We start from the raw sequence: 22,068 nt of genomic DNA, 5'->3' as shown, positions 1-22,068 counted from the left end.
TTTGTGGGACGTTATGTTTACACTATTAGTATCAGGGGCACTATTTGCTGGTCAGTTATTTTAGGGCACTGTGTACCAATAATTATAAGGGCACTATCTGCATAGTACTACTATTATCAGGGGGTTTATCTGTTTCTGCAGTATAGTATTGCGGAGCACATCTGCACAGTATTGGGGGTGGTAGGATGATTTGTCTAGAAGATGGGAGCATGATGGAAAAGTAGTAAACTAAGCTTCTTTTTTTTTGTCAAACTGCAGAGATGAGAAATGGATGAAAAATGGTCGTCTGGTCTGAAAGGAAATGAGGAAAGAGAACATCTACATTAAAGAGACGTAACTGGATGCAAGAGGTATGTGGCGCTGTATTAACCTGTATGTAGGGGTGGATGGAGGGGTTAGTAGTACAGTACTATCTGCACATTGTAAAAAAAAAAAGTGATATGCAAAATACTATATATATTTGTCAGAAGTTGTGCTGTTTGAATTTTTTGAATAATGATAGAGCTGATTCATCCCCCCCCCCCCCCCTCTCCATATTAAGGGACACTGTAGTCACCAGAACCACAACAGCGAAACATAGTAGTTCTGGTGTCTATAGCATGTCTCTGCAAGCTTTTTAATGTAAACACTGCCTTTTCAGAAAAAAAAAAAAGGCAGTATTTATATTACTGCCAAGGAACACCTCTAGTGGCCACTCATCATGATTAAAGTTTACTACGCTACGAGGTGTGTGGATTTTTTTTGTGTGGTGGAGGGTTACCTGCTAGGGTGTGGGAAGGAGGGATCCAGGGGGCCCAAGTAAATTCTTGCCCAGGGTCCAATCAATATTAAAGACAGCCCTGTATTTTGTGGACACTGTACACTTTTAGTTTGCTGGAAACACTTTCTGAAGCCTCAATTACTTGTAAGATGAGGCAGATGCAGTCTCATTCATTTTCTAGGTATTTCCTAATGGCCACCAAGCCGCTTTCACAGCAAAGCTCTGATTAAATGATGGTTCACATGCTCCTTGTACTTCTGTGCAGACTGCTGTAGGTTTGCAAGCTTTCTTAACATATGACATTTTGTATTGGAGATGAGTATAGAAGCTTGGATTTGCAGATGTTCCTGTAGTCTACAGGGCAACGTGACATTTCAATTTGGATTGCTATCCAAAAGTCTACTTTTAGATTATAATACATGTGGCTGACCTATGTGCCATATTTTCTCTCTTTCTCTTGGTGTTCATGCTCATCATACAGGGTTTGAGCATATGGAATATGTGTTGTTCTCACAGACTCAACCCTATAGACCCTTGGGTCTTTTGAACTCAAGTTCCATGATTTTCAACAGTTAAAAAAGGTAATTTGACATTCGGTTTGTTTTTTCTCCTTTTTTTTACAATGTGACCTGCCCCAAACAAGACATCACTTTTACAATCCTTTTGATCTGCTAACATTTAGCCTGATTATCTTTACAGTTTCAGGAATAAAAAGACATCATATTGTGGAGTTTCACAAACTCTGACATTTCCAACAAACTACATTGTTAGAAGTTACCAGATCTAAAGAAGGCTATTGTTGGATTTTCCACAAGCTGATTCATATAATAATCCTGCAGCAAACTGAAGAATTTTCTATTCTTTGCAGGTGAAGCAGAACCATGTCCCAAATTGCTAGCTGGGTGGTTAAACTCTTCTATTATTACCAGTGAGCCAAACTGTACAACTGACCTATCTCCTCAGTGAGGTTTAGGGGGGATATTTAGATTACAATGAAAAAATATATTTTTTATTTTAACTTCCTTTTGTAATAGCACCCACAAAGTTTCAACTTCTTTACAATTTTTAACCAGAACTGCCTCTTTCATACTCACTTCCAGCATTTACAGCTTCTTACAGTAGAAGGACAGCCCTTGTCGAGTTAGATGCAAATACTGTCCTTTCACTGTAAGAAGCTTTGGAATTCTAACTCTACGGCACAAAGTGTTGATTGGGACAAGAACCAAATTACAAATTTTATTTAGACAGTGCCCTTACATCTCTGTTGAAGTAACCCCTAACAGAAGTAAATCCTGAAGAGTCTAGCCATATTTCAGCAACACATCGAGCTCTACCATTATGTTTGCTAGACTTGTGGCATTTGTGAAAATAAGCTGCTGTTCCATTTTCCACAAATAGTTTCAGGAATTCTCCACCCATCAATACAATCTTGTTGAAGTACAGGTCAATTTTTTTAGAACGATTCCCATTTCACTGTTGAGTTATACTGAGTAATTGAAATTCCAGTCTGGTAATGAATTTAGTCCCATGGATTCTTCTGAAGGTAGGTATTTTGGTCTCTTGCATTTTGCTAGATCTTCTTTTGTATGATTACATTGTTGAGATTCCTTTCTGAACCAGAGAAATAGTATATTTGGGCATGAATACGTCCATTTTGATTTCTAGTCAAAAGTAAATATGAAGCCAATTAAAACGGAGTAGAAAAAACCCCACTGAAGCGTAACTGAATTAGAAGTTTATTCATATACAATGTATTCTTTTGAGTCATTTTTATATCAATATAAAATCAAATGTTAAATATCTGAAATCATACTTCAAATGAACACTTGTTAATCAGCTATCAGGATTTGCTCTTACTTAAAGAGCATCTATTAGCAAGATTAACCCTACCAAACCAGGCTTGATCATGCGGTTTAAAAGATACCTTTCTTTTGTCTGTATGTTGAACAGCTGCAGAGATCTGCGTTTTCCTATTTATATACAAATGAGCAAGTTTGAGTGCCAGGGGGCTGTCAGAGGCCCTTGGAGGACTGCTTTTGTAATTCCCCTTTGCTGCAGAGGGGTGCTCCAAGGACTCTGGACAGCCCCCTGGTTCTCAAGCATGCTCATTTGCATATGAATACAAAAGCACTTATCTCTGCAGCTGTTCAACATACGGACAAAAGAAAGGTATCATTTCAATCAGCTGATCAACCCTACCAAAAGTAGCAGTAGGCCTGATCATGCCGACAGATGCCATTTAACCAGAGGATCTGCTCCTCTGGAGAGAATATTCATATGAGGCTTCCTTAACTAACATCATGTAGTCTGCTTTGGTGTTAGGAGTCAAGACTTAGTTTTTGTTCAGTAAAGTATTAAAATTCAGTACAGCTACTAGAATTCAGATATTAATCTCTTGCAAAGATAATTTTACATGTAATTAGTCCAGTAACTGATCAGCAGAGCGAACCTTGGTAATATTCAGTTGTAAACCTTGTATATTACTATATTTATGGACATTGGTAAATGAGGATTTATTGGGTAATATCTCATCGTATTAATCTAGCTGCCTTGTTATCAAATGTAATGAAAAACAGTTTTCAATAACGCAGACATCAATGAAAAAAGTACTACTGATGAGAGATGAGCAACACCCATGAACACTGAGCGCAAACAATATTACAGCACATTTTAGTACAATGGCAGAATTACTCAGAGCAAAACAAAAATATAATAAACTATCACAAATCTGGTTTGACACAGGCGAGAGAATGAATACTGAAGTAGCAGGATGAAATACAGAAAACTGAACGTACCTGTACATGGTGAATACACAATGCTAATTGGCTAGAAATTTAGACTTTGCTCGAAGGAGAAAACCTTGGTCCCAACTACAAAGCTGCCCGTCATCAGTAAAGGAAATGTAATCTTATAGTAGGTTCACATGGAGTTTTTTTGGAGGAGATTTTGAAGCAGATTTTCCTGCAGATTTTTCAGCCCAAGCCAGAAGTAGATCCAGCAAGAAGGAGAAATACAGTCCTTTATTTATATTTCCAATTGCTTTTGAATCCACTTCTGGCTTTGGCTAAAAAATCTGTAGGAAAATAGGTCTCAAAATTTTCTCCCAAATAAACTATGTGAACCTAACCTTGCAGAGTGTCCTCGGACAACTGTGCAATTATTGCCTAACAACTTGTAATGAAGGACCATAATACAATATGGATGAGAAACTGCACAGGGGACATTTATCAAAAGTGGCGTTCCCACACACCAGTCTTGATCCCTGTGCGCCGGAGTGAGATGCTCCTAATTAATTAATAGGCAGATGCCTCTTAATAAAAAAAAGGAGCATCTCTGGCACTCTGTGCACCAGAAACTGAAATGTACCCCAGCTAGAGGCTATAACTAACGCCAGTTTCTAGCTAAGTTATAGTACATTGTCTAGTTTCTCACCACTTTACAGTAGTAGTGAGGTGCTCAAAAAAATCAAATTATGGTATAAATATGCCATGTGCATCATTGTCAAGTTTTTTTAATGCCACAATAGTGGCATAAACACTCTAGTTGATGACCTTCTTTGTTTTTGACTGGAAAATGATGAAAGTCATCCAAACTTTTTTTTCCTGAAAAAATTAATTCTGACACCGTGCATCAACTTTCCTCCCACAATGTGTATGCTTATGTTCCTTAATAAGTATGTGGTCAGCCTCCCAAAAATGTGCCATGTGTTTTAGGTCGAGAAGCATGGTACCCTTCTACAAAAACACCGTAAAAACAAAATAAATCGCTAAAGAGTGCCACAAGTGAGTGCAAGGTGAAATGCCAAATGCTATACTGGTTTTGAGATGTTAGGTTACTGTAATATTTCCATGTTGTAGAAGCGGCTACGTCCATGTTTTAACTAAAAAATCAGTATAAAGTATCCTCATACAGAAACCCTAATAATGCATAATCTTCAAGGTTTAGCTTTTCTCTAAAAAGTCATGTCAGATCTCAACCGCAGACAAGTCTCAGTTCTAGTGAAGAAATAGGTGTTTATTTTGACATATACCTGCACAGAACTTGGCCAAGAATCCTGAAGACTCGAACACTGTACCCGAGATTGCAGCACATCAATTGTCAAGACACTAGCAACAGCTCTAAAATCTTGTGAGAAAATGGTAGTATATGCTCAGCTGACAATATGGCTGCCTCCACACTATGCCCTGTCTATTAAGCATGTATGCAGCGAGATGCAAATACTACAAATTCCCAACCTGCACTAATATATGGTAACTACTGCTTAATAAAAGAGTAAAATGTATTGCCATCAGTTTGTCCACAGCACACTGAAGAGCTGTTACCTGCACAAGTAACACATTCTGACTCACAATGAGTTACAGTGCTTCTCGGAGAAGTGTATTCCTAACGGCAACAAATTCATTTTCATCCACTTGTGTATCAAACGACATAGACTTACAAAATTATTTCAAGTATCCTTTATATCACAGTGAAAATGTAAGACCAAATGTTAATGACAAACTTTCTTGGATGAAAAAGGCATATGTACCACATGAAAAAAACAAAACACAAAATGCTTCAACGCATTTCCTTCATGTATTGTGAATAGAAAGATCATCTTTAAAAAGTTATAAAAATTAAAATAAATTACATATTTAAGTACACTTTCCCTTCAAAGTGTTATATAAAAAATTCAGAACAGTGTACGATCCTTTAAACCCTTACAAGGGAAGAAACGACACCTGTGTCGGAGGTCTCGTCTCCGATCTCTCTGTTTAGTGTCTTTAATATAGGTTAATAAAATATGAAGTCAATAAACCCAGCTAATCGGGACCCACTGTGGCTCCTTTCTCAACTTCTCGACAGCTGCCTGTAGCTTTTCGAAGGCTTTGTCCAAGTTATCATTTACAATAGTTAGGTCAAAGTAATGGTTGTAAGCTCTCATAATCCGAGCACTTTCGTCAACGGTCTTCTTCAAATCTGTGTCCTAAAATGAAGAGTGAAAAGACATTTTACAAGACTTATCATATAGCTCTGCACCGGTTTAAAAGTCTAAACTATACATGTATTTATTTATTTTTTCAATCACTGATCACGAGATATGACTACATTACAAAAAAGTACAGGAATAAAAATAAAAAATAAAACTTTTTTTCATTACAATCAATGTTATAATACATTATATTTCCATAGGAAATATTCAATTTGGTGTAGCCCAAGGTTCAGTGCTAGGTCCTCTATTATTTAATTTATTTATGATAATCGAGGACGGAATTAATAGCACAAATTTCTATTTTTGCAGATGACACTAAGCTATGTAGTACTGTGCAGTCTATGGAAGATATCCATAAAATACAAGCTGACTTGAACACTCGGAGTCATTGGGCATCAACTTGGCAAATGAGGTTCAATGTGGATAAATGTAAAGTTATGATGCACAGAGATTATTACTACCAAGATGCATATGTCCTAGGGGATGTAACACTGTCATGTAGATTAAATAACAGCATACAATGTCAATCAGCTGCTTCTAAGGCCACCAGGATATTGTCATGCATTAAACAAGGCATGGACTCGCGGGGCAGGGCTGTAATATTACCACTTTACAAAGCTTTAGTGCTACCCAATACGGACTATGCAGTTCAGTTCTGGGCACCAGTCCATAGAAAGGCTGCTCTGCAGCTGGAAAAAGTACAGAGGAGAGTGACTGATAAGGGGCATGGAGGGTCTTAGTTATGAAGAAAGATTAAAAGAATTGAATTTATTTAGTCTTGAGAAGAGATGTTTAAGGGGAGACATGATTAACCTATACAAATATATAAATGGACTATACAAAAAAATACAGTGAAAAACTGTTCCATGTCAAATGCCCTGAAAAGACAAGTGGGCACTGCCTCCGACTGGAGAAAAAAAAAGTTGAAGTCTTGAGAAGCGTCAAAACTTCTTTACTGTAAGAACTGTGAATCTGTGGAATAGGCTTCCTCAGGACGTGGTGACGACAGGAACAATGGACAGTTTTAAAAAGGGTTTAGACAAATTATTGACATTAATACTTATGGAAATGTGTTGAAATCCAGGTCTCACTTCCTTCTGGGATTTGCGTCCCCACCCATCCCTTGGTTGGACTTGATGGATTTGTGTCTTTTTTCAACTGTATTAACTATGTAAATTTATAGACCCTTACTTTTGTAATGTTCCATTGAGCAGTTTTTCTGGCTGTTTTGTGTCTAACTTTCCCTGCCAAAACCACATCTCATACATCCACGCAGGGTGGCACTTCAGTGTCTCATACATCCTTGCTACTGATGGTTGTGTAGCAGCTAGAGATATCAGCTGGGACTTGTTATAAAGCTGTCAAATCTAAGCCACGATACATCCCAAGTTACAGCCATTAAAAACATACCAGCAGCTCTCACTCCTGACCCCAAAGGCTGCATCTCTGGATATAGGACAGTTAGTATTGAAGCTTTAAAACAAGACCAGGCTCACAAGTGTAGCTGCTACACAGCCTGAGATATTTAAGGGTATAGCAACCCTGCAATCAGCTGGCTGTGATCTCAACCACTGCAGAGAAGTAGAGGTGTTGCCAGTGGGGGACGCGCTGACAGGCTGCAGGAGAAGAGGGACAGAGATGCTCTTCTCTAACTGTAACATGAAGGAGGGTAACATGGACTTTTGTGCATGTTATCAGTTCTCCCTTACCATTTACAAAACATAGTTGATTGTCACATATGAGATGTTTCTACCTCCGCCCCAAAGGAGTAGATGGTCGCTTATTCATCTACTCATCCCTCTGTGCCATTTATTGATGCCATGACTCAGACGTTTACCAGCATCTAGATTACAGCACCAAATAAGTTGCATCACAAACATCAATAAAATTCCTATTTTATAATGTCCCTTATCCTGTCCATACCTGATTTTTAGAGCAAAATATAAAGACCGCTTCTCTAGTGATACCTGCTACACACTACATTAACAATGGTGATTATGACTAGAGAGGAAGCCAAAATATTTCTGACAGATGGAAAATCATTTTCATCAGTCAGAAAAGCAATTTTCGTTCAACTGTTAGCATAAATAATAACTTTCACTACAGGGTCACAGCACATGCACAGCCACAGGAAAGACACTTTTGGGATTGGTTGTGGTCACAACTGCTGGATTCCATTAAACTGCATACAAAATCACTGAAGTATACAAAGGAATGTAAGAACTCAAATGTTTTGGATGGGACAGTAATTTATTTTAGACTCAACCATCTTTGCTATAAGAACTGAAGTATCTGACATATATTGTCCATCCAAAAAAAAAAAAGTAAAAATATTTAGCTGGACCTCCTTTAGCTTTGATTGCGGCATGCATTCGCTGTGGCATTGTTTCGATAAGCTTCTGCAATGTCACAAGATTTATTTCCATTCAGTGTTGCATTAATTTTTCACCAAGATCTTGCATTGATGATGGTAGAGTCTGACTGCTGCGCAAAGCCTTCTCCAGCACATCCCAAAGATTCTCAATGGGGTTAAGGTCTGGACTCTGTGGTGGCCAATCCATGTGTGAAAATGATGTCTCATGCCCCCTGAACCACTCTTTCACAATTTGAGCCTGATGAATCCTGGCATTGTCATCTTGGAATATGCCCGTGCCATCAGGGAAGAAAAAAAATCCATTAATGGAATAACCTGGTCACTCAGTATGTTCAGGTAATCAGCTGACCTCATTCTTGGAGAACATACTGTTGCTGAACCTAGACCTGACCAACTGCAGCAACCCCAGATCATAGCACTGCCCCCACAGGCTTGTACAGTAGGCACTAGGCATGACGGATGCATCACTTCATCTGCCTCTCTTCTTACACTGATGCGCCGATCACTCTGCAACAGGGTAAATCTGGACTCATCAGACCACATGACCTTCTTCCATTGCTCCAGTCCAATCTTTATGCTCCCTAGCAAATTGAAGCCTTTTTTTCTGATTTGCCTCACTGATTAGTGTGTTTTCTTACGGCTACACAGCTGTTTAGTCCCAATTCCCTTGAGTTCCCTTCGCATTCTGCGTGTGGAAATGCTCTTACTTTACCTATTAAACATAGCCCTGAGTGCTACTGTTGTTTTTCTTCGATTTGATTTCACCAAACGTTTAAGTGATCGCCGATCATTCAGGATTTTTTTCCCCACCACATTTCTTCCTCGAATACGATGGGTCCCCACTATCCTTCCAGTTTTTAATAATGCGTTGGACAGTTCTTAACCCAATTTTAGTAGTTTCTGCAATTTCCTTAGATGTTTTCTCTGCTTGATGCATGCCAATGATTTGACCCTTCTAAAACAGACTAACATCTTTTCCACGACCACGAGATGTGTCTTTCGACATGGTTGTTTAAGAAATAAGAAGCAACTCATTGCACCAGTTGGGGTTAAATAACTTGTTGCCAGCTGAAAGATAATCTCCCATGCAGTAATTATCCAATAAGAGGCTCATAACTATTTGCTTAGTTAAATCCAGGCGGCTTTCTTTCGGGACAGGGAGTGTATATGGTAATTTTACGAAAGTCTCATCTATGGAACAAGAAAAGTCACATCTTGGGGGCAAAATAATTGATGTGACTGCTGTCAAAAGCAGCAGGATGAATTCTGAAGTGTTTCGGGCAATATTATCTGCTCATATTCAGCCAAATGCTTCAGAACTCATTGGACGGCGCTTCACAGTGTAGATGGACAATGACCCAAAGCATACTGCAAAAGCAACCAAAGAGTTTGTTTAAGGGAAAGAAGTGGAATGTTATGCAATGGCCAAGTCAATCACCTGACCTGAATCCGATTGAGCACGCATTTTACTTGCTGAAGACAAAACTGAAGGGAAAATGCCCCAAGAACAAGCAGGAACTGAAGACAGTTGCAGTAGAGGCCTGGCAGAGCATCACCAGGGATGAAACCCAGCGTCTGGTGATGTCTATGCGTTCCAGACTTCAGGCTATAATTGACTGCAAAGGATTTGCAACCAAGTATTAAAAATGTCTGTGAAGGTTCTCATTTATCCAGGTCATGGTATATATCTGTAAAGAATAATTAAAGGCAACTGGATGTACTGTAGATTAATGGAATAATGGAATCAACACCTTTGACCCAATGCTGGGTATAATTACCAGATGTGGATTCAGTTACATATTTATTCCCAGAATTTTTGTACAATCACTCAGAATTGAGAAAGCTCGTTGGAAGAACGAGTGAAACGTTTTCAAGAAATCTACAGTACGTCCAGTTGCCTTGAATTATTCTTTACAGATACAAGTATTAAAAAGTGAAAGTTTGATTTATGAATATTATTCTGTTCCATTACTTTTGGTCCCTTAACAAGTGGGAGGCACATATGCAAACTGTTGTAATTCCTACACCATATATAAAAACAATACTTCCAGTCCGTTACTAGATGGAACGTGCAGCGAGTCTCCAAAGCGATGTGGGTTCAATTCACATGAAGCATAGGTAAACAGATGAGACCGCGCGTTTTTCCTCCTCTCAGAATCCAGGTGTATTCACTCTCACCCCACCACGAGAACGTCCTTTCTAAATTACGCCCTGTGCGACACCAAAATGCGCTGATAGTGTGAATACCGCTATATGGATCTTACACTAATGCACTATTATACTCACAAGTGCAAGCAGGTTTAAGGCACATCAGACAGAGTCTGGATTTTTTCTCCCTCTGTATCCACTAATGCAAACAATGCTCCTAGGAAGAGTATCGATCTAAGGACATTGGACTTTTACTATTTTACCATTTGCTTGTTTTATCAAGACTCTTGCGAGTATGATAAAATAATTTTTTATACAAACATTGATGGTATTTCACTATGGCAGCAACACTCTTCCTAGGAGCACTGTTTGCATGAGTGGATACAGAGGGAGAAAAAAACCTGACTGTCTGATGTGCCTTAAACCTGCTTGCACTTGTGAGTATAATAGCGCATTAGTGTAAGATCCATATAGTGGTATTCACACGATCACCGCATTTTAGTGTCAAACAGGGCGTAATTTAAAAAAGGACGTCTGTGGACCCCGGTCTTCTTGTGGTGTGGTGAGAGTGAATACACCTGGATTCTGAGAGGAGTAAAAACGCGTGGTCTCATCTGTTTATATGTAATTCCTACATAGTTCACCCGATTTGGATGTAAATACCCTCAAATTAAAGCTGACAGTCTGCAGTTAAAGCACATCTTGTTCATTTCATTTCAAATCCATTGTGGTGTATAGAGCCAAAAATGTTAGAATTGTGTCGATGTCCCAATATTTATGGACCTGACTGCATGACTCACCATCTTGGCAGTGTTCTTAATTGCCATCATGTACTATGTGCTCCAATTTCTCACTGCTCTAAATGTATCCTCCTGTCACGAGCTGATCATTTTTACAGTTTCCTATAGGCTTCTGCCCTTGAGTTTATTTTATCTGCAATCAGTGCAATCTTCAGGCGGCATGTTATAGAGCAGGAGGAGCAGAGCAGATTGATATGTAGTTTTATAGGAAAAGATTCAGTAACCCAGCCTGGCATCCCGTTGAGAGCAGGAGTGCACGCCGTCATTGGTTGCTATGACACGGTGCGCTTCATGCCGCCGCTGGACTACAGTAATACACTATACGAGTATATTACTGTAGTCCAGCGGTGGCATGAAGTGCACGGTGTCATAGCAACCAATGACGCTGTGCGCTCCTGCTCTCAACAGGATGCCAAGCCGTGTTACCACGGACCACTCTCGGCCACGGAACACGGCCGTGTGCATTCGGCCTAACTTAGAAAAAACAGCTAAAAATGTTAATTACAACTGAAGACCACCCACGTGAACAGCTCTCAGTACTGACAGCTATCTCTTAAGGGCCCTTTACACTGGCAGAGAATCCGTCAGATAATCACTACGTTAGCGATTATCTGGCAGTGTAAAGGTGGCGTCTATTACCCAATGAATGAGTGAAAGGCTCGTTCATCAGGTAATCTCATCATAGATGCGATCACAGAAATCGTTGTTTGCAGATCGTGCTGTGTAAACACCCTCTACTGCTGGCAAACGAGTCTGTATGAGGGTGAGCAACAGCATTATCGATCACTCCTCCCCACAATGTGGAGGAGATCGCTGCATGTAAATGTGGCGGTCTCCTCTGCTGACAATCGCCTGCAAAACTGGCCTTTGTAAAGGGGCCTTTAGACAGGGAATCCTATCAATCACAGATAACACTTCCCCAGTGTAGTGAGAGCTGTTCACACGGGTGGTCTTAAGTTAGAAAAAACAGATAAAAATTTAAAAATGACAAGTTATACAGAATCTGTTCCGAAAAAACGATTATATATATAAAACCTACTCAGCTCTACCTGCTCTATAACATGCCGCCTGAAGATGCAATAAACTTGAGGGCAAAAGTCTAGCTCAGCTCTTGACAGAATACATTTAGAGCAGTGAGAAATTGGAGCACATAGTACAAGATCGCAATTAAGAACACTAACAAGATGGCAAGAGTCATAGCTGTATCTACACGTTGTAAAGCAGATGATCGCACATAACTGCTCATACAGAAAACACTTTGGAAACAATATTCTCTGAACACATCCTTCATGAAGATTAGGAGAATTTCTGCACAGAATGGCGCAGTACAGGGAAGAAAGCCGCAGCGGCACGGTTCAGTGGCTCAGTCTAAAAAGACCCAACTGTGAAAATAATTCCCTGAGAAAGAGGAAACATGTTCTAATTCTAAAGGCTCAAAAAGAGACAGAACCGACAAAAGAAATGGCTGAACAAAACCTGTTGTCAACAATCACCCTGCCGCACACATCAACAAATCAAGATAGCAAAGCAGACAAGCCGACAAGCAAGGCAAGTATTCAGGAGAAACAAGCGCTTGCAATGAACAAATGTGAAGCAATGAGTTTAAGTCTACATGGCATTTCCTAGCTTTGTATCAGATTCAGGAGCTTTATGAATGCAAAGACAGCAAGCTCTGGATGGAAAATATTGTTCAGGTCACAAGAACCTAACCATTAAACTCTACAGCTGCCCATAGAGAAAATATGGTGAAATTGTGACACAAATATTGCCAATTCTTGTGTTTGGGGACAAAACAAAACAAATATTCTTCACTTGAATGGAAGCAGTAACCAGCTCTGTCCACTACACAATGGGCGGCGCTGTGCAATTCTGGCGCAGGAACTGATCAACGGGGATGCAAGGTGTCAGAACTGCGCACTGGCCATCAATATAAACATTCTGGAGAACCTCTTTGCGAAGCCTCCACGGTGTAACTGTAGAGATGGGCAAATAGATTCTAAAATTCAACTGAAATTGTTCCCCCCCCAAAAAATTCTGATTCTACCGAACCTGAATTTTTTTGTCATTTGATTTGGGAATTAAGGAGACAGACAGAGACAGGAAAACTTTTCTAGGCAATCGGAGAACTTTTTGAATATATCCGAGACAAATCAAATTGTTGATTCAGCCAAATCTGCCCCAAACAAATTTGCTCATCTCTAAACCTATGGGAAGAAAGTACCACTCATGGTAAGGCCTCATGCCCACGAACGTAAGGGCTCCATGCCCATGATGCGGACCGCAAATTGCTAACCGCAATGCACAGGCACCGACTGTGGGGCAGCCGCATGCACTACTTTTTTCCAGTGCGGAGGCACGGCCAGAAACACCACAGAAGCACTCCGCAGTGCTTCCGCACCGCATCTCCGGATTTGCGGACCCGTTCAAGTGAATGGGTCCGCATCCGTGATGCGGTATGCACACAGCTGGTGACCCGTGTATTGCTGAACCGTCGTATGTGGTCGGCAGCACAGGCACGGAGCCCTTACGTTCGTGGGCATGAGCCCTAAAAGAAGCTAGACGATTATCAGCATGTGTCTGAATATTATAAACGACAACTCCCATCATGCCTGGACAGTCTACAGCTATCAGCCTACAGCAGGGCATGGTGGGAGTTGTAGTTTTACAACAGCTGGAGAGCCGCAGGTTGGCCATGCCTCGTTTAGAGTATGCCAGGCAAGGTGGCATAAGGAAGAGGAATGTGTCTAAGATGTCAAACGAGTTGTGATTAATCTGGCATAGTTTCTACCGGTCTGATCTAATTTTATCTGGCCTATCTGTAGGAGAATATTAATAAATCTGCCCCTATGCGCCACCATTTTCCCAATATTTCAGTGTTTTGCAAAAGCCAATCATAATAATAATATATATATATTTTTTTTTTAAAGAAACGATATGAAGCTGTAAAACCATCAGTCAGTTGGTAATGTCCAAATGGCACAGCAATGCTTAAGGCTTCCTAATTTGTGTTAAATTAGAAACCTTAATTAAGCGTCTACTTGCTAATAGGCAGTAAATGAGCAATTACAGCAGCCTGCTTGTTTAGACATCGTGGTTTATGGTGCTTCTGCTCTATTACAATGTTTAACCACTTTCCAACAGACAGTAAAATGGACTTTTTTGTATGGCTACTGAGAACTTACTAAAGCATCTCTATCATGGCACCATGTTAAGGTTTTGAGCAAAAACATCAATAGGTCATTTGACTATGGCAGCATACATGACCCCCGTCTGTGCCATAAGTTGACAAGCTGGGACCAGGGCACCGAGACCAGGGACTCAGGGAGCAAGTAAGTATTCTTTGTCTCTTCAGGTCTGGCCAGGAGAGGGGGGGGGGTTGGCAATTCTTTATGGATAATTGAACTGAAATAATGTTACAGATATGGTCATCATTACACCTTTGTACCTGAAATAGGGTTTTGAGTTGTGATGGACAATTTCCTATTTTGAGTGTGTGGCCAATGCAACACATCTGCTGCCGAATTCTGTACTGGCAAAACTCAATCAAATCGTGTGGATTTTGCTGCGCCCATATGCATTGTAAATGCTGCAGAGTCTGCACAGTGGAAATGTGTGCACAGGATCCGCAGCCTTCACAGAAGCAGAGAAGTGAATGAGATTTAAAAAAAATAAAATCTAATATACACACTGCATGTTAATTTAAGTTGTAGACAATTCCTGCAGATTTCACCCTTTGCAACGCAGAGGGCGAAATTATTCCTGTCTCCCTACTGAAAATGTATGCATGCTTCTGCAGTTGTATCGGCTCTAGGAGGGGAAGCTGGTCGGGAGGAAGCGCTTTTGGCTGAACACGCTCAGGTGTACGGCAACCTTTAGTTCAAGTGAACCAGACAGGGGCTTTTGTGGAGCTGCAGCTATCCTATAAAAAATAATAATAATTACTACACTGCATCAAATGGCAAAACTCAATATGAAAGGAGGTATATATGACTGTTAAGTTACAGAGACATTACCCACACTGACAGCTGTAATGTCACACTGACTGACTAATGGTGCACAGACCTTAAACAAAGTTTTAAAAGAAATAATTTGCACGTGCCACTTTCCCAATCTCTGACAAAGAACAGAGGCACACGGCTGCCTGCAGTAATAACATTAGTGCAGTCTACTATTAGTAGTTGTAGAATAATTTGGCTCACTAACTTCATGTATCTTAAAGTGTAACGGTCTGGAAGAGAAAAGCATAAAAGTAGACGTCCTTTGGCCACATCCCTCACTGATGACCGCTTTATTGTGAACAATGCTCTGTGGAACCAGATGATCATTAATCCAATCATTGTGCCTCTGCTTGAACAGGGTGTTAGTCCAACAGTCCATGCCGGCGCTGCTGCCCCTTACTGCAGGCACAGCAGCCAGGCTCCCTCTTTCCCTCCTGCTGCCATACTGCGTGCTGACAAGTGCAGGCAGCAGGTAGCTTAACTGTTGCACCTGTGCTCCATGCCAGAGTTTACTTCCTGCTGGAGACCTGTACGGTTGTTAGGGCTTGCTTGGGTGTGTCTCTCCTCACTTGTGAGACAGCACATACACTCCCCTCTGTCTCACCAGCCTACGGCTGGATTGCAGGAAGAATTTAAAGGCGCTTCCTACCACAGGAAGATGCCTGAGCAACTCATGGTCACTAGCTTGTCTAGTTCCAAGTGTGAAGGTGTTTTTCAAGTTCTGCTGTGTACCGGACCCTGCTTTTGGAAAAATCGGATTTTGCCTTTTTTGCTGCCTGCCTCTGACCTCGGACTTTGTTTACAGACCTTGCTTGATCGTTGCCTGCCCTGACCCCGGACTTCCCCTTGATGCTTGCACAGATATCTGACCCCCTGGTCAGCTGCCACTGACTCGGGTACTGCTCTGGAGTGGCACCTGGCAACTACCCAGAGTATAGCCCCTCCAGAGTATAGCCAGTCAGTGGCGCAGTGGGTCCACACCCGCTTGCATAACAGTTTGCTCAGGCCATGGATCCTGCTGACCAGAACCCACCAACCTGTGGCGGGAGTTGGTTCAGGAGAATGTCAGGTTCTGATTCTGTCCTATAAGCGCAATGTGAACATGAGCCTTAATGACTTGTCGCCCACCAACCCTGCACCTCCAGCTCCTGCTGCAGCGGTTAACCTGGCACCAGCTCAGTCGACACCCTACGTGCCATGTTCTAGTCCTCGTCTGTCAGCTCTGCCATGCTTTGATGAAGACCCTAAACACTGCACGGGATTCAATAAGTGCACTCTGCACTTTGAGCTGATGCCACATAAGTTCATTTCTGACCGAGCCAAGGTTGCCTTTTTAATGTCGCACCTTACAGGAGAAGCCTTGGCCTGGATCAACCCACTCTGGGAGAGAAGTGACCCAATCTACAGGCCTTCTTAGAGGCTTTCCGTAGGGTGTTTGACAAGCCAGGACGCACCACCTCAGCCGGGTCTTCTATACTGCGGCTCCGCCAAGGAAGTCAGTCCATGGGCCAGTATGCAGTCTAGTTCCGGAGCCGTGCCTCTGAATTAGGCTGGAATAATGAGGCTTTAGTGGCCGCCGTTTTTTTTTGGGAAGGGGGGGGGTGTCTACGGGAAAATTAAGGAAGAACTGGCCGATCAGGATGTTTCATCTACCCTGGATGACCTTATTTCCCTGCCCACCTGGATTGAGTTTCCAGGAGCGTGCTAAAAAGGTAGCACGTGAGAGTAGACCGTTATCATCCAGCGTCTTCAGTCCCTCAGCCTTCTATATCTGCTGCTGCGCCAGAACCCTTGCAGGGTGGCCGAGTCAGGATAACTGAGCAAGAATGTGGTCACCTCCGTACAAAGGGGCTTTGCTTCTATTGTGGCGGTGCTGGACATCTTCTCAGTTCCTGTCCTCTGAAGCCGTGAAAACTCCCGAGCCTAGGGTCTCTGTTGGGGAGGCGACCCTAGGTGAAGACAATTCCTCTCCTCCTCTGACTCTGCCAATAACCTTGTCGTTAGATGATGTTCGATTTACGGAGACGGCGCTTCTGGATTCCGGAGCAGCAGGGAACTTCCTGCAACAATGCCTAGTGGATCGTCATCAGATACCTGTTAGACGCCTGCAGAGTCCCCTGACTGTATCGTCCATCGATGGAAAGGCTCCTTCAGAGTCCATACAGTTCATCACGGAACCTGTAATATTACAGGTGGGAGCGCTTCATTCTGAAGAGATTTAGTTCTTGGTCTTCTCAAGTCTGTCTCATCCTCTCCTCCTGGGACTTCCGTGGCTTCATGTTCATGAACCTGTTCTTGACTAGAGGACTGGAGAGGTGCTTCGTTGGGGATAGTCCTGTCTTGGGAAGTGTCTTTCTTCTGTTCAGCCAGCTCGGTCGCCTCGTGTACCACCCAATCTCCAGGGTCTGCCAGCAGCCTATCATGCGTATGCTGAAGTCTTTGACAAGAAAGAGGCTGAGACACTACCTCCTCACAGGCTGTATGACTGCCCTATTGACTTGGTTCCGGGATCCTCGCCTCCTTGTGGATGCATCTATCCCCTGTCACCAGCAGAAACTCAATCCATGTCTGAGTATATCAAGGAGAACCCTTGACAGAGGATTTATTCACAAATCTTCCTCTTTGGCTGGCGCAGGTTTCTTCTTTGGGAAGAAGAAAGATGGCTTCCTATGTACATGCATTGACTACAGGGGTCTTAACAAGATAACCATAAAAAATAAAGTACCCTCTTCCCCTAATTCCTGAATTGTTTGATCGCCTCTGGGAGCTAAAGGTTTTCTCCAGATTAGACCTACGTGGGGCCTACAACCCGATCAGGAGTCGCCAGGGGGATGAGTGGAAGACCGCCTTCAACACCCGCGACTGTCACTATGAATACCTGGTAATGCCCTTTGGACCAAGCAATGCCCCTGCTGTGTTCCAAGAATTCGTTAAAGGATAACTGTCACATTTAGACCCCAATTTCAATTTTCATATATGTAGTTACGAACAACATGATATTCCAGAACCAGTTACTATTAGACTGACTTACCCCATATTTAATAAGATTCATCCCTTAGCAACCAGTCTGCATAAAACTGCAATTTCACTATTCAGTTAAGATGGCCGCAACTGCCCTCACCCTGAGGCTAATCCCGCCTGCCCTTACTAGCAAGTAACAATAGCCCCCCAAAAGTGTCAGTACCAGAGCCCTCCCCCCTAAAGGGTTAATCTCCTGCAGCACAAAGGGGTCCTCTTACCACATGTTGCTTTCATTTATACACTGAGCAGATGGCAGATCTCCCTTCCCTTGTCTGCGCTGCTTCAACTCTGCATTCTCCAGCTCTGCTGAGTGAGAGAGCGTCTGCCAAGCGCAGGGACAGGGAGAAGTGCACACAGCCCAGGCACTGTTATCAGCTGCTGGGGAGGACCTGGCTTTAATCATTTACTTACAGTCCCTGGCTGTCAGTAAATGTGAGCCTGCATACTGTGTGCTCCGGACCATGCCTAGCAACCGTATTTTAAGCACAGGTAAAAGTAGGCAGTACAGGAAACAAAAATGTGGAATTAAGGGGTAATTGAATACACAGTGAAAAATCGTAATAGGGCCACCAAGGTGATATTATTCACCACAATCCAATACTCCCCAAAAATACGTACAACAGTTATCTATTAACGAAATCTTCAGAGACTTGCTATATTCCTGTGTTGTAGTGCATCTAGATTATACCCTTGTTTTTTTCTCCAGATTTAGATACTCACCAGAAGCAGGTTCGTCTGGTTCTTCAAAGGCTAAAGGGAAAATCGTCTGTACGCCAAGTTCGAGAAATGTTCCTTTGACCAGTCCTCTCTTCCAATCCTAGGATACATAATATCTGATACTGGCCTGCAGATGGATCCCAAGAAGCGGTCAGCGATTTTAAAGTGGCCTCGTCCTTCAGGTTTAAAAGCAATCCAGCGGTTCCTGGGATTCGACAACTACTATCGCCAGTTCCCGCCGCGCTTCTTGTCCTTGACTGCTCCCATCTACACCTTGACCCGTAAGTGAGCAAATCCTAAGAATTGGACAGCTGAGGCTGAATCGGCCTTTTCTGCCGACCCGGTTCTCCATCGCCCTGATGCTAACAAGCAATTCTACCTGGAGATGGATGCTTTGTCTCTTTTTGAGCTGGGGCAGTGCTTACACAAAAAGCTTCCTCCGGTAAGATGGTAACCTGTGGTTTCTTCTCCAGGGCCTTCCCTGCTCCCGAGTGCAACTATTCAATTGGGGACAGGGAGTTATTGGCCATCAAAATGGTACTGGAGGAATGGCGTTACATTCTAGAGGGAGCATCTCATCCTGGGGTGATCTACACAGACCACAAAAATCTGACCTATTTGCAGTCCGCACAAAGACTGAATCCTCGTCAAGCCAGATGGTCCTTATTCTTTGCTCATTTTGATTTCATTCCTAATTTCCGTGCCGCAGAGAATATCAAAGCAGATGCTCTCTAGAGGTCCTTTGATGCTACTGATCGGGAGGAGGAGCGAGCGTCAACACATTATTGATCCTGCAAAAATTGCTGTATGTCCTGTCAAGTTGTCTGAGATTCCACCCGGAAAGACTTTTGTTGCACAGACCCTCAGGAAGCAAGTTCTAGTCTGGGGTCATTCCTCAAAATTTGCAGGTCATGACGGACAACGAAAGAATTTCAAATTCATTGCTCAATGGTACTGGTGGCCATCCATGCTGCAAGACATCCAAGAGTTTGTTGCTGCCCGTCCGCCATGCACGCAGTATTAAACCTCCAAGCAACGTCCAGCGGGCCTCTTACTTCCTCTTCCTGAGGCTCCTTGGCAACAGATAGCCATGGATTATATTACTGATCTACCCGTGTCCCCTGGGAGCTGGGTTGTGGTGGATCGTTTTTCCAAAATGGCACTCTTCGTCCCTCTGCCTGGTCTTTCTTCTGCTCCTAAGCTGGCGAAAAAATGTATTGAACACATTTTTCACATCCATGGCTTTCCCCACCGTATTGTGTCAGATAGAGGTGTGTAGTTGACATCTAAGTTCTGGATTTCTCTTCAGCTTATCATCCACAATCTTATGGTCAAGTGTAACGTGTCAATCAAATCCTGACCAGTTTTTGGCGACATTTCACCAACCTCCATCATGATAACTGAGTGGTTATTACTTTGGGCAGAGTTTTCGTATAATAACCACGTCAGTGAGTCTTCCAAGAAGTCACCATTTTTGATTGTTTACTGTCAACAAACTAACATCCCACTCCTGGTATCTTCTACTTCTAGTACCCCTGCAGCAGATGCAACTTTAAGAGAGTTCTCTAAAATCTGGGAGGAGACCAGGGAAGTTCTGAAAGAGGCTTCTGTGCGCATGAAGGAGGCTGCTGATAAAAGACAGATTTTCCTAAGTTCCATACTGGTGATAAAGTGTGGCTTGCCTCCAAATACATCGGGCTTAAAATGCCCTCTTACAAAATTGGGTCCACGCTTCATTAGTCCATTTGAGATAAACAAATGAATGATGTTTCCTACTAGCTTAAGCTGCCAGCCTCTATCCGGGTACTAATTTCCTTCCACATCCCCCTGCTGAAACCGGTCATCCTGAATCATTTTTGTCAAAAGATCTGTATCAGCTCCTGTTGCAGTCAGTGATGAAAATGTCTATGAGGTGAAAGCTATTCTGGGGATGAAGAAAAGTAGAGGTAAAACCCTGTTTCTTGTGGATTGGAAGGGGTTTGGCCCTGAGGAAAGATCTTGGGAACCTAGAGAGAACATCAATGCCCCTCTTCTAAAAAATATTTGTCTAGGGCCAGGCCTGGGGGGGCTTACGACTGTTAGCCCAGCGATCTGTGGCGGCACAGCTGCCCCTACCTGCCGCCAGGCTCCCTCTTTCCCTCCTGCTGCCATGCGCTGTGCTGACAAGCGCAGGCAGCAGGTAGCTTAACTGTTGCATCTGCTGGAGACCTGTACTGTTAGGGCTTGCTTGGGTGTGTCTCTCCACAGCACGTACACGCCCTCTGTCTCACCAGCCTATGGCTGGATTGCAGGAAGTATTTAAAGGCGCTTCCTACCACAGGAAGATGCCTGAGCAACTCATGGTCACTAGCTTGTCTAGTTCCAAGTGTGAAGTTGTTTTTAAAGTTCTGCTTTGCTGTGTACCGGACCCTGCTTTTGGAATTATCAGATTTTGCCTGTTTGCAGCCTGCCTCTGACCTTGGACTTAGTTTACAGACCTTGCTTGATCGCTGCCTGCCCTGACCCCAGACTTCCTGACCACATACTTCTCCTCTGTGCTTGCACCGATATCTCTGACCCCCTGGTCAGCTGCCACTAACTCAGGGACTGCTCTGGAGTGACACCTGGCAACTACCCTAACGGCCCAAGCCTATCCTCACCATGAGAGGCTCTAGTGAAGACCAGGTAGTAGCTTAGTCACGCCCCTTCAGAGTATAGCCAGTCAGTGGTACAGTGGGTCCACACCCGCCTGCATAACACACAGGCCTAATTTCATCTTCATGGATGACAAGGAGCCAGCTCATCGAGGTCGCATCATTAGGTAACGGCTGCTGGAGACTGGGGTACCGCAAATCGAGTGGTCTGCACTTTCTCCAAACCTGAATCCCATTGAAAACCTATGGGATCAACAGAGTCGCTGTGTAGGGGAGGGCTGCCCTTAAAGACGTTTCCATAAATTTCACCCGAAAGCCGGTCTACACACCCCTGTTAAAATGTCAGGTTTCCGTGATGTAAAAAAACGAGACAAAGATAAATAATTTCAGAACTTTTTCCACTTTTTTTTAATGTGACCTATAAACTGTACAACTCAACTGAAAAAAAAAACTCCAGCATAGCAGCCTTTTATGCGGATACGGTGTTTAACCAGCTGAGGGGGTTGTGGTCATTCTCCACAGTGAAGCGGCGCCCGTATAAAACACAGCTGCAACCTGCCCAGGCACTCCTCCTCCATTGTGGATTACGCAACCTCCCTCGGCAGGAGCTTCCGACTCAGGTACAGAACCCGTAGTGGCCGATAG

General features: G+C 42.8%; 1 protein-coding gene across 2 annotated transcripts in view; it reads right to left on the bottom strand.

Annotated features, from left to right (window-relative positions):
* Positions 1–2,480: 2,480 nt before the first annotated feature.
* PALS2 (protein associated with LIN7 2, MAGUK p55 family member) overlaps positions 2,481–22,068 on the bottom strand; it is a 127,644-nt gene continuing 108,056 nt past the window's right edge. For both annotated transcript variants that reach the window (XM_044294478.1, XM_044294479.1), the window contains exon 12: positions 2,481–5,726. In XM_044294478.1, the coding sequence (XP_044150413.1) occupies positions 5,550–5,726 (177 nt within the window). In that variant the 3' untranslated portion in view covers positions 2,481–5,549. The remainder of the gene's footprint in view (positions 5,727–22,068) is intronic.

The sequence above is a fragment of the Bufo gargarizans genome, chromosome 5, assembly GCF_014858855.1.
Source record: "Bufo gargarizans isolate SCDJY-AF-19 chromosome 5, ASM1485885v1, whole genome shotgun sequence".
Taxonomy (NCBI): Eukaryota; Metazoa; Chordata; class Amphibia; order Anura; family Bufonidae; genus Bufo; species Bufo gargarizans.
The sequence above is the reverse complement of the archived record's forward strand: the minus strand, read 5'-3'. Positions and strand labels throughout refer to the sequence as shown.